The sequence below is a fragment of the Myotis davidii genome, unplaced genomic scaffold (genome assembly GCF_000327345.1).
Source record: "Myotis davidii unplaced genomic scaffold, ASM32734v1 scaffold108, whole genome shotgun sequence".
Classification (NCBI taxonomy): domain Eukaryota; kingdom Metazoa; phylum Chordata; class Mammalia; order Chiroptera; family Vespertilionidae; genus Myotis; species Myotis davidii.
The window spans coordinates 1,009,204-1,022,129 of NW_006299260.1; the positions used below are offsets into that span (position 1 = coordinate 1,009,204).

At 41.6% G+C, this 12,926-nt stretch overlaps 1 protein-coding gene across 1 annotated transcript in view; it reads right to left on the minus strand.

Annotated features, from left to right (window-relative positions):
• The window catches only part of KITLG (KIT ligand), an 85,495-nt gene that overhangs the window by 47,308 nt on the left and 25,261 nt on the right, over positions 1-12,926 (minus strand). Inside the window, exon 3 of the mRNA XM_015571144.1 lies at positions 1,081-1,198. Within this exon, the coding sequence (XP_015426630.1) occupies positions 1,081-1,198 (118 nt within the window). The remainder of the gene's footprint in view (positions 1-1,080; positions 1,199-12,926) is intronic.

A 12,926-nucleotide genomic window follows, 5' to 3' on the forward strand; every position in this document is an offset into this window, starting at 1 on the left:
GAATACTTTTAAACCTGTACCCTCTTATGTACAATATTAATCTTGGATATGCTCGGCCTGTCTTCATACACTGTGTTTGTGTGTGTGCCTGTGGGTATGGGTGTATGTTCCCATTTCTGCACTGAGGCTAAGCTAGCAAGACTTTGACCAGAGCATTAAACTTCTGTTTCAATGAACCCAAAGTCATATAAACCAGGAAATGTGTATCTAGAGTAGGAAAGATAAATATCTCCACAAATGTACTTTTCTCTCTTTTGTACATGTCACAACAACCCTCATTTCTTTTTTAGTCTCACATCATTTCTGTTCTCTAGACAACAAATAACTAACTGTCCTCAACTATTTTGAACCAGAAATTTATAAAAATGCCTCTCAAATGCTGTTCATCCCAAAGTCACACTCCAAAACTCAAATGAGCATGTACAATCTCCCCTAGATCGTCAGAGCTGGGAAAAATGCATTCCAGATGTGGTATGGATTTTAAGAGAGGATGGCATGAAGCGGCATTGCCTAACAGCAGGAGTGTGAAATGGCTTTTGCTGAGGGAAGAGTTCCACTGACAAATGTAGGAGATGAGTCTGGTCAATGTTTGGACAACAAGTCACTCCTCCAAGTATGTTCACTGAAGGAGCAAACACCCCCCTACATGGGACAGGGTCTCCCAGCTGTTGGAAAGGGGAGAATGGCCATCTCAGATCTCCTTTGGGTGGGCTTGATAGAGAAAGGTAGGAAGGCATGTGGAGGGGAAATAAGACATGCTGAGGAACCCACTAAAGAGCTAATGGGGAAGTAGCCAGGGCTGGCACATCCGCACCCAGGAAGGGACCTCACTTCGCAGCTGGGGAATGAGATGAAAAGACCAGCAAAAAACCGAAGTCAATACAGCAGCGTGCCATGGGCCCATTTTAGCAACAGATTCTCTGTGACCTTGAGTGTCTTCCCACCTGCTCTCCCTATAAGCCCTTTAGATAACTCGATGATTTCCTCGTCTTAGAAAATGCCTATTTGGAGCAAGGAAAAATTAAATCTTCTTCAAAAAGCACAAGAAAAGGGGTCACAGCTATTGAAAGCATTCTTTACTCACCAATTTTGTAACGTCTTTCACATCATCAGTGACACGGTTCGTGCAGATCCCTGTAGTTCTGACGAGAGGATTAAAGAGGAGCAGTTGAAGATAAATGCAAGTGATAATCCAAGTCTAAACAAAAAGAGAAAAACTGCTGGTGACCATCAGTTAACATCTGTAATCACTTATACTATTAACATCTTACCCCTTAATGTGGAAAAATGCAATCTGCTGATTTTTTAAATACTTTCGGCTTAAATACTACAATTAAGCGCTGATCTTTCAAACTATGCTGACTGAAGTTTTCAAAAATTCTCATTTAAATGTGGTTTGGATTTTTCATTTCCATGACATTATTTTTAACTTTTGTCAAAAGCTTTCTACAGCCTATTTCTAGTGGCAATTAGGAATAACTTGTAGCAACACGTAAAGGATTTATCACTAGGTGTTCTCTAAAAACCAGGGAATGCATTAAATTCATACCTTAAGGCACCAAATGAAACTTTCTGTACTTTAAAGGTGGACTGTTTGGCAAGTAGCAGCATAACCCTGAGCCGTGTTTTAATCCAATAGTCCACAATAATACTCCAAGTTTGGATCTAGAGTAAAATTTAACCTAATTTATGAGACAGCAAAAGAAACATAGTTTTGAATAATACCTTTTGAGCTATTTAATAAGGAAGACTATTTCCCTAGTCAATAAGAAGACATTCTTCAACCCTAGCAGGAAGCAATCACACACGCCTCTCTCTTTGAAAATAACACTTCAGACCATACATTGCAGTTACTTTTACACATGACTTATTTTTTCCTTATTACGCTATATTTTAAGTTTCTAAGAAATTGGGCATCTCTGTGTGTGTTTTTTTCAGTACCTTTACAACATAAGACACAGCACCTTGCATGTAAAATATTCTTAATACATATTTTGTTGGATGAATCAATGACCAAGGTAAAAATTGTCTAATGCTTCAAACTGAATACTTATTTATTGAATACGTATTCTGAGACAGGGACTGTATCAGTCACTAGAGAAATAAAGGTGACAGACATGCCCTTGAAACTCAGAGGCTTTGGGAACACAAAGAAGGAAACAATTAATCCATCAAATTTAAGGGGAGAACCTGTACAGGAAGACAGCGCCAAGAAAAGCCAGAGAGAAAAATATAACTCTGGCTGGATTCTGGAGGACCAGGAGGAGTTTGACAAGGAAGGGAGGATAAGTCCAGGAAAAATAAACAACATGAGCAAAGGCATGGAGATGTGAAGATATGATGTCTTAAAATTACACAGAAACCCATCTGCACATGGTTAGAAATCCTTCCGATTTTATGTAGCTAGCCAGGTGTTAAAAGGAACTAGATTTTTATTTTTAATTAACGTCTGCAAGCTAACTAGAAATTACATTACTACACTGGACCAAATGATGATTATCATTACTAAAATTTCTAAGAGTGCAATGCTACCTACATAAATAATAGTGGCTTATAAACAAAATTAAAATGCTTTTATTGTTTTATTATTGTGATCTTTTAGCAGTAATCCTACTTAATTTTGTTTAAGGCTATTTTAAAGCAATATGGAGTCACACTCTTCATAGCACCATCTCCTTTTGGAACAAAATGAAGAGTAAGTTGTATAAGTGATTTCTGTTTGGGGGGACTCTACTACTGGGCAATGCCAACATATAAAGTCTCTTCTAATAACTTAGTCTTTCTTCATATATGTAAGTATAATTGGTGAAACTCAAGCTTTCTTTTACATTATAATTGCTAAGACCTAACCCTTCATATATATATATATATATATATATAAATTTCTCCATGACTCTCATCTATGATATGACTTGGGAAACCCCCCAAAGGGTCTCTGTAAATGGCCAATCTCACTAATAATCATATTCATATTCTAGTCTCTAAGAAATAAAATTCTGTTACTCTGTTTCTTCTCTTCACCATGCCCTATTCCTGGCATTGAAGAAACACTAAAAAACATTTGTTTGTTCACTTATTTATTCGGAAAATATTTACTGAGCACCTAGCGGGTGCCAGACACTGTCCTAGATGCTTGGGACATAATAAAATATGGGGGGAGGGGGCAAAAATCCCTGCCCTCATGAGGCTTATCTTCTGGTGAGAGAAGGCAGACCATAACAAAAAAAAATAAGAAACTAGATTATACAGAATGTCAAATGGTGTTTCTTGCCATGGAAAAATAAAAATTAGATCAAGGTAAAGAAAACTGGGATTAAAATGCCTACTCTGCTCTACTGGCTTCAGCAGTCTTAGGTTCAAGTTGACCATCACACTCACAAGGCATCAGTGGCTTCCCTCAGCACCAAGCTTTAAAAGGATGCAGGACAGGCAACAAGAGCATGCCCAGCACCAGCAGAGCCCAGTCTGAGGACCCTGGCAGGCAGTCTCCAATGTCCGCATAGCACTACACGTGGGCCGTGGATGGCAGTGACAGATGATATCAGGTGGGCAGGGACACTTTGGGGGCTTATACCTTGCTAGTTGAGCAGCCCCATGAGGGGCACGTGATGAATTTCTAGTCATTCTCCATCACAGCTACCTCCCACTGGTACATCTCAACAATGAAGCACATACAGGTGTTTGTTCTACTAGAAATGCCAGCAGGATTCTCCTGAAGCACAGCCATACTCCTAGGCCAGGGATGGGCAAACTTTTTGACTCAAGGGCCAGAATGGGTTCTTAAACTGGACCGGAGGGCCGGAACAAAAGCATGGATGGAGTGTTTGTGTGAACTAATATAAATTCAAAGTAAACATCATTACATAAAAGGGTACGGTCTTTTTTTTTTTTTTTAGTTTTATTCATTTCAAACGGTCCGGATCCGGCCCGCGGGCCGTAGTTTGCCCACGGCTGTCCTAGGCACTGCCTGAGTTCTTGTTGTAAGGAGGATGAGAGAGAGGGTCAAATCCCCAAGCACTCCTGAGTCTACAGAAAAGGCCCCATTTCTTTCCAGGACTGCAGAAGGTGGGGATACGGCTTGAAATTGTAAGCAGGGTGATACCTGGCGTGCCTCACTGAGAAGGCTCTGTTTTATCACAGCTTGGATGCAGCTGAGGGAGTGGCCCAGGCGGGTGCCTGTGGGAAGAGTGCCACAGAGAGGAAAGTGGTGCGAAGGCCCCAAGGTCTATCAGAGGTGTCTGCTGTGTTTCAGGAGCAGCAACAGTAAACGGGGGCAGAAGATACTGTCAGAGAGAACAGAGAGGCCAGATCCTGTAGCGTCTGGTACCCCACTGTGTCCACTTCTGTCATACCTCCGACCCTCCGGTCATGTGTAAGCCTCTGTGCAAACAAAACTTAACCCTCTCATATATACATCCTGTGCATATTTAGGTGTATGTATATATGTATGTAAATATACCTATGTAAAAAAGACTGTTGGGCAGTTTCTGACAAAACTACACGTTTGTGCCATACGACCCAGCAATCACACGCCTTGGTATCTACCCCAAGATGCTGAACACTTGTGTCCACACAAAAACCTGCACGCTGATTTTGTAGCAGCTTATTCATAGTTGCTAAAACTTGAAAGCAACCATGATGCCCTTCAGTAGGTGAATGGCTCAATAAACCATTTAGGTGGAGTACATCCAGACAAGGCATTACTATTCAGTGATAAAATAAGAAGAGCTATCAAGACATGAAAGACATGAAGTAACCTTACACATATATTACTCAGTGAAATATGCCACATACTTGTGATTCCAACGACAATGACTTTATGGAAAAGGCAGAATTATGGAAACAATAAAAAGATCAGAGGTTGCCAGGGTGTGGAGGGGAGAGTGATGAATGGGCAGAACACAGAGAACTTTAGGGTAGTAAAAATGCTCTGTAATAGTAGATACATGTCATTACACATTTGTCAAAATCACAGAATGTTCACCAAGAGTGAACATTAACATAAACTAACTTTGGGTGACTAAGATGGGCCAATATAGGCTCATCTATGGTAACAAATGTATCACTTGGTGGGGGACTATTGATTAAAGGGGAACCTATGCATGTGTGGGGACAGGGGGCATATAGAAAATGTCTCTACCTTCCTCCCAATTTTGCTGTGAACCTAAAACTACTCTAAAAAAATAAAGTCTTAAAAAAAAGATTACTTTGATTACTGTGGTGAGAGCCTTTAGGTCAGCGGTTCTCAACCTTTGGGTCTCGACCCTTTTGGCGGTCAAACGACCCTTTCACAGGGGTCGCCTAAGACCATCCTGCATATCAGATATTTACATTACGATTCATAACAGTAGCAACATGACAGTTATGAAGTAGCAATGAAAATAATTTTATGGTTGGGTCACAACAAGAGGAACTGTATTTAAAGGGCCAGAAGGTTGACAACCACTGCTTTAAGTTAACAAAGTAGAAACAAGTTAGGGGTTATTGCTCTAATCCAGCAATTTTCAACCCTTTTCATCTCATGGCACACATAACTAATTACTAAAATTCTGCAGCACACCAGAAAAAAATCTATATATTTTTGCCAATCTGACAAAAATTAGGTATAGTTTTGATTTGTTCACATCAGACAGCTATTGTTGTGTTTGTTGGGTTTTTGTTTTGTTTTGGTTTGTTTTTTGTTTTTTGTTTTTTTTTTTACAATTTAAGGAAAAAGAGGTCAGTACTCCTGATTAAATAGTCAGGTATTACATGCTTTAAAAATTCTTGAGGTGTACCGTTAAAAATCACCGCTCTCATCCAAGCAAGAAAGGATTGCTCATTGACCAGAAGTGGTTAGATTCTGGATGTCTCATCAAGGCTGAGCCAATAGGATTTCCCGACAGATGGAATATGATTTGACAGAGTCAAAGATGACTCCAATGATTGTGGCCTGAACAACTGAAAAGGTGGTGTTTCCATCAGCTGATATGGAAAGGCTGCGGATAGAGGTTTGGAGGGCAGATCAGAAGCTGAGTTTTGGATGTGCTAAGTTTGAAATGTCTTTGAGATATCCTACTGATGTTACTTGTGGGGAGCTGGCACGGCCATGGCACACTCAGCCCCAGGGCACCTTATGTGCCATGCCAGCTCAGCCTGGTTCAGTGACCCTGAGTGGGGGTGGTGAAAGGCTTAGATAAGACAGACATGAGAACAAAAGCTGGGTCTCAGTGGGATGCTGCCCCTCTGATGGACAGCGCCAGCACCCATAAGCCGTGTCTTTATTTTATAGCTGATGCCATGAGGCAAAGTAGGGGCGTGATTAAGATATTTACAACATTCTCGTGGGTTTCAACCCTACTCAATTACATGCACCTGAACTCTATCACACAGGCACATGGGGCCACGTGTTCAGACCACAGGTTCAAGCTTACAGCTATAGCTATTGGCTAATTGTGCTGGGAAGGCTCTGCCTTCCAAGCTGGGACTTGCACATGGCAACAAGAGGACTGTGCCCTCTCCTCAGTCCAAGGCTTGAACCTGTCTAAAACAATGTAGCTGCGCCCCATAGTTACCGGATCAGGAGGAGGGAAGTTTGGGCTGGGTATATCAATATGATAGCCTTTGATATAGAAATGGAATTTTAAGCAAAAGAGTAGATGAGATCATCAAGGATTGAGTACAAATAGAAAAAAGAACTAAGGACAGAGTCCCAAGTGCCCTATCCTTAAGAGGTCTGGTGAAAGACTGAGAACTCACAAAGTAGCCTGACAAAGAAACCAAAAAGTAGGAGGAGGCCAAGTGGGGAAAAAAATAAAGTACCGAAAGCCAAACTGTCAAACTATGTTAAATACAACAGGTCAATTAAGATGAGGGCTGAGAACTGACCACTTGGATTTAGCAGAATAGACATCATTGGTGACATTAACAAGAACATTTTTATTGAAGCAGTTATGGGAAAAAGCCAGTCTGGAGTGGATTTAAGAGAACACGAGAGGAGAGTAATCGCATGCAGTGAATATAGACAGGTCTTTTAAAGAGTGTCCTTCAAAGGAGATCAAACAAACAAAAACAAAGTGGGGTGACAGTTGGCAAGAAATACCAGGATGTCAGTATGTCTATGAGGATGACCCCAGAGGAGGGTGCGATTGACAGTGCAGGTCGGGGGGGCGGGGGGGCTGGCTGAGCAGTGTCCTTAGGAAGGCAAGAAGGGGCGAGATCTAGGTCTCAAGGAGAGGGCAGCTTCAGTATTGTTTTTTGCAGCAGTTACATACACACATCTGTAAAGATAGGATTTAGCTCACTGTATACAAAGTACATTGTAACTTCATACACTCAGATATCCCAGACAAACCTATATTTCTTGAAGCACTTTATTTTAAAGCTATTAAATAAACTCATGTTGTAATTTAATTCTGTATACACTTTGCCACCAAAAAGAAATATTCACCTTTTGTAAAATTCAATAACTCACTCTGGCATAAGTAAACATGAAGAAGGAGGAGCAGTGAAGGCAGAAATATACGGAGAACTCTGCAGAGCCGTAGTAACTTACTTTTTTTGTCAGAATTCCTGGGAGAGGGCTAACATGTGGAGCTTACTTCTTTATATGGAGAAGTAATTTTTCAGTACTACTTATTCTATACAGAGATCTTTCTAATATATAGTACAAACACTTCCCTGATTTCTTAAACAGTGGGTAGAAATATTAAACTTTGCTTTTCTTCGACGAGTCAAGTTCATCATATAAAAGGAAGGCTAAGTGAAATAAGCCAGACACAGAAAGACAAATATCGCATGATCTCACTAATATGTGGAACCTAAAAAAAAAAAGTTGAACTCACAGTAACAGACAGCAGAAGAGAACAGTGGTTATGAGAGGCTGGGGGGTGAGAGGAAAAGAAAAATATTGATCAAAGGGTACAAACTTTCTGTTATAAGATGAGTAAGTTCTGGTGACTAATGTATAGCATGGTGACTGTAATTAATAAGACTTTACTGTTTAGCTGAAATTCACTGAGAGTAGATCTCAGATGTACTCAGTAGCTCTGTGAGGTAATGGATACAATATGCTAATTAAATTGGGGTAATCATTTCACAATGTATGCATATATTAAAACATTATACTGTACACCTTAAATATATATAATTTCTATTCGTCAATCATACCTCCATAAAGCTGGGTGGGAGCATTGCCGTTACAAAGTTGTGCCTGTCATCCTCCAAGTGGCTCTCAATGACTGTGCTTGTTTAAGTGACCGTTTTTAAATTTTTATTTTAGTTTTTGTCAATTTGTTTCTCAGTTTACCTGTTAACAATGCCTTTTTCTAGCCGACAGAGTCTTGACGGCAAACACAGCACATGGCCCATGTATGGTGGGTGTTTTATGGTAGGTGGAATAAGGGCAAAATGATGGCCCTGTCCTAATTCTGGGAATTTATTAATATACTAGAGGCCCAGTGCATGAAAATTCATGCACTGGGGTGGGGGGTAATCCCTCAGCCCAGCCTGTGCTCTCTCATAGTCCAGGACCCCTTGGGGGATGTCCATCTGCCAGCTTAGGCCCACTTCCCCGGGGGATCGGGTCTAAGCTGGCAGTCAGACATCACTCTGGCAGCCTGGGAGCTCTTGGGGGATGTCTAACTAATGGCTTAGGTCCACTTCCCATGGGGAGCAAGCCTAAGCCATTAGTCAGACATCCTTAGCACTGCTACGGAGGTGGAAGAGGCTCCCGCCACCGCCGCTGCGCTGACCAGCCATGAGCCAGCTCTGGCTGAGCAGTGCTCCCCCTCTGGAAGCGTACTGACCACCAGAGGGCAGCTCCTGCATTGAGGTCTGCCCCCTGGTGGTCAGTGTGTGTCATAGCAACCAGTTGTTCCTGGTTGTCCTGCTGTTAGGGTCAATTTGCGTATTACCCTTTTATTATATAGGATGGCCTTATATGGCAAAATGGACTTTGCAGATGAGATTAAATTAAGGATCTTGAGATAAAGCAATTATCCTCAGTTCTCTAAGCCCAATCGATTCAGCCAGGTCCTTACAGACACAGAACCTTTCTCAGCTCTGGTCAGAGAGCAGCAGTGCCAGAAGAAGGGTCAGGAAGATGTGACATAAGGACTTGACATTGCTGGCACTGAGCAGAAAGGACAGGGCCAGGAGCCCAGGAATGCAAGCAGCTTCTAGAACAGCGGTTCTCAACCTGTGGGTCGCGACCCCTTTGGCGGTCGAACGACCCTTTCACAGGGGTCGCCTAAGACCATCCTGCATTTCAGATATTTACATTACGATTCATAACAGTAGCAACATTAGTTATGAAGTAGCAACGAAAATAATTTTATGGTTGGGTCACAACATGAGGAACTGTATTTAAAGGGCCAGAAGGTTGAGAACCATGTTCTAGAACAGGGGTGGGCAAACTTTTTGACTCGAGGGCCACAATGGGTTCTTAAACTGGACCGGAGGACCAGAACAAAAGCATGGATGGAGTGTTTGTGTGAACTAATATAAATTCAAAGTAAACATCATTACATAAAAGGGTACGGTCTTTTTTTTCAATAGTTTTATTCATTTCAAACGGGCCGGATCCGGCCCGCGGGCCGTCGTTTGCCCACGGCTGTTCTAGAAGCTGAAAAGGGGCAAGGAACCGGTCTCCCTTAGAGCCTTCAGCAAGGAACACAGTCCCACCGACGCCTCAATTTTAGCTCAGTAAGCCCCACTTTGGACTTCCGAATCTCTAAAACTGTAATATAATAAATTTGTATTATTTTAAGTCACTGAATTTGCGATGGTTTGTTATAGCAGCAATAGGAAAATAAGTCAGAGCGCAATAAACTTATTTTCTGAATGAATTAACAAGTGAGCGGAATAGTTGCCCAATGTCCGAGCTGTTCCTCGTAAGAAAAATAAACTGCCCATATCAGTGTTCCGGGTCTCCCGTCCCTGCTTTAAGCAAAGCAGCTCAGCCTTTTTTCTGTTTTATTTGTTCATGCTTCTGGGTAAGATTTTGTTTGAACAAAGGTTTCCAAGGGCAAGAAAGGAAAAAAAAACAAAACAACCACAGGCTTTTGAAAACCAGTGGTGTGATGGGAGAGTACAGAACATGTATCCAGGAAAACCTCTGAGTCCCTTATCGTGGGACCTCAAACAAGCCAGTTAATCCCTCCGAGTAGCTGTTTATCAGTCTCTCCAATGAGAATAAGGGTAACTTCCCCCGCACCCACCTCATGGAGTGCTGATGGGAATCAAATCAAAACTTTTCAGACTACAGGTGCTGTGCAATTATTTGTTCTGTGGTTTCTGGGTTTGGGAGTGCTAGGAAACCAGGGAAACCAGTGCTTCAAAACCATTGGAATGAAACTGTCAGAGAAAGGACTTGGTAAGGCAATCCATGAACAAAGAGTGTGACCTTTACTGCAGGGTGTTTTGACTCTCATTTTGGGTTCAGATGCATTTTTTAAATTTATTTCTTGGTACTGGGGGTAGAGTAGCTTCAGTTAATAGACTACTGATTCCCAATTAAGTGGTGTCACAATATATCAGAAAAAGTATTTATCTCTTTTTTCTTTCTCTTCCTCTTTCTCTAAGTTCTGGAAACTCCAACAAGGCATACAGGTGTCTAAACATGCAGGATGAAACTAAATGTCCCTGGGTTTGTGATTTCTCTCAAATGTATCTTTTCAGTTTGCGTAATCATCTCACTGGTTTTAACAGTCTCTGCTTCTGCACATTAATTTTTCTTTGGCTACTTTGTTTTAGCGTCGTGCAACTTTTCTCTCTGGGTCACGCTCATTGTGTGATAACCTTTCATTTCACGATAACCTTTCGTTACACAGACATAGTAAATTAATCTTATTGTCGGCAGTTCTAGATTTTATTTTTATTTAGAGACATCTGTTAAGTGTCCTCCCATATACTCCCCATGGCACACAAAATTCCAATAACCTAATCATTGCTAAAATTTGCCTTCAAGTTATTTACAGGATGAAAAAATCTAATGAGACATCTGTATGCACTGTTAGGACTGCAACAGAAACAGTCCTGGAGAAGGGAAGTAATAGTGACTAAAATTCATACTCGATTGTGAATGACAGATATACCAGGCCTTCTGGGGGGAGCAGGTTTTAACACTGGCAGATCGTACTGGAAAGGTACTTTAAAGGGATCTTGGGGAAAAGTTACAGGAAAATGAGGCTGGAGACCCTGAAGGCAAAGGTCTTACCTAAATCTCATTTTTGTGGAGAATCAATCTCATCAGACCCCAGTGGACTATTCACTCAATTATCGCTTCTTCCTGAACCTAAGTGCCTTCCTTACAGTAAAAAGCCGCCTGCCAGGAAAAGGAGCTGCAGTGTCCCTAAAGCCAACTCTTCACTTGATCTGAACATGTGTTAGAACACAGAAGTGACTTTGCAGACTTCTCCCCTCTGGTAGAAATGAACGTGTGCAGCCCAAGAACATTGGGGGGTACACATGCTGTTCAAGAAACAAGATTCCAATCGTCTAAACTTGGAAAAAACCCAGACTTTTCTGTAAGTGCGAGAAGCGGTTTTCAAATATGCACGGCGAGCGTCCACGTTGCAGCCTCCTCCAAGTCAGAACAGTCGTGAGTGGTCCGTGTGGCTGGTTTTCTGTACGCGCAGACCTACAAAATGGTATTAAGACTGCGCCGAACAAAACAGCAGCTGCTGCCAAAAACAACATCCATCTTCTCTTTAATCTCAAATGCCAGCTAGCGAAGCAGGCAGTTGCCTTGCAGCCCAAATGTGCTTTGGAGGAGAGCCAACTGGCGCAGCTGCCCAGAGCCAGGAAAGCAAGTTACAGAGACACAGGTAGAGTAATCAGTCCCGAGCTCAGGTCTTCTGAGTTCACATGAACCAGATCCTTCAAAAGTGATCTTGAGGGAAACCCACATCAGATGCCTGTTCAGTGAATGACCGTCAATCCCATATGACCTTGTCCCTCAGGTTTTTTTTATTGTTTGTAAACTTGTCATTAAACGCGCAGAGAAAATACTACTCATCGACCACACAGATTCTCCTCTCGTGACTGTCCGATAATCTCAAAGGGGCGCAGGCACACTTAGCAGCCTTATTTCTTTTTTAAGCTTCACTGCTATCGGGAAAGCTGATGCCGACAGTAGAGCTAAGTGAAAATTCAAACCAGCTGGGAATCCAAATTGGCACACAACAATCTTGTAAACATACTCTTCACTCTCTTTTCCATGTAGGTCATTTTGTGAGGAAGTTAAATAAAAATATTTTAAAATATTGGAAATCACTAAAATATGTGGTGCGTATGCCCTATGACAAGAACAAAGCATCCCAGAAAGGAATTAGTTGCTTAACATAAAAAGGCAGGCAGAGGGTGGCTTTAATGTGAAAGAGGAATGTAAGGATTTCAAGGTATCTCATCTACGGGAAAATCACTCTATGAGTCAGTACTCGCTCTAAATGTAAATGGTATTCAAGTGCAAATCACTTGCATATATTGATTCCTACTAAGGGCCACGCATAGGATGAGCAGTTTGCTGATATTATTTCATATAACCTCCCACCGACCATGTGGAGGTTATTAGCCTATTTTGCTGGTGAGTAAAATAGGATTCAATGAGATTGAGAAACTTGCTCATGCCACTCTGCTAGTAAATCCCCAAACTGAGTTTAAAGGAAGACCTACACAGCACTGGAAATAAAACGGCCGGGCCAGTCAGACATAAAGCTGATCTCATCTACATTTAATGAACTATTTAGTTTTATTTAAAATGCCTGTGCCTTGGAAGGCACACAGGCCCCTTAATCTAAATCAGTTTCTAATTGAAACCGCAGTGCCAAGTTACTACTAGGCTGGGTAAACAAGTAAATCAAGTTACACTTTGCTGTAGCTTAAAGAAAATCACATAGTTAGAAGGAGGGGAGAAACCCAAGAAATAAAGTGATAAGTTGTTCCTG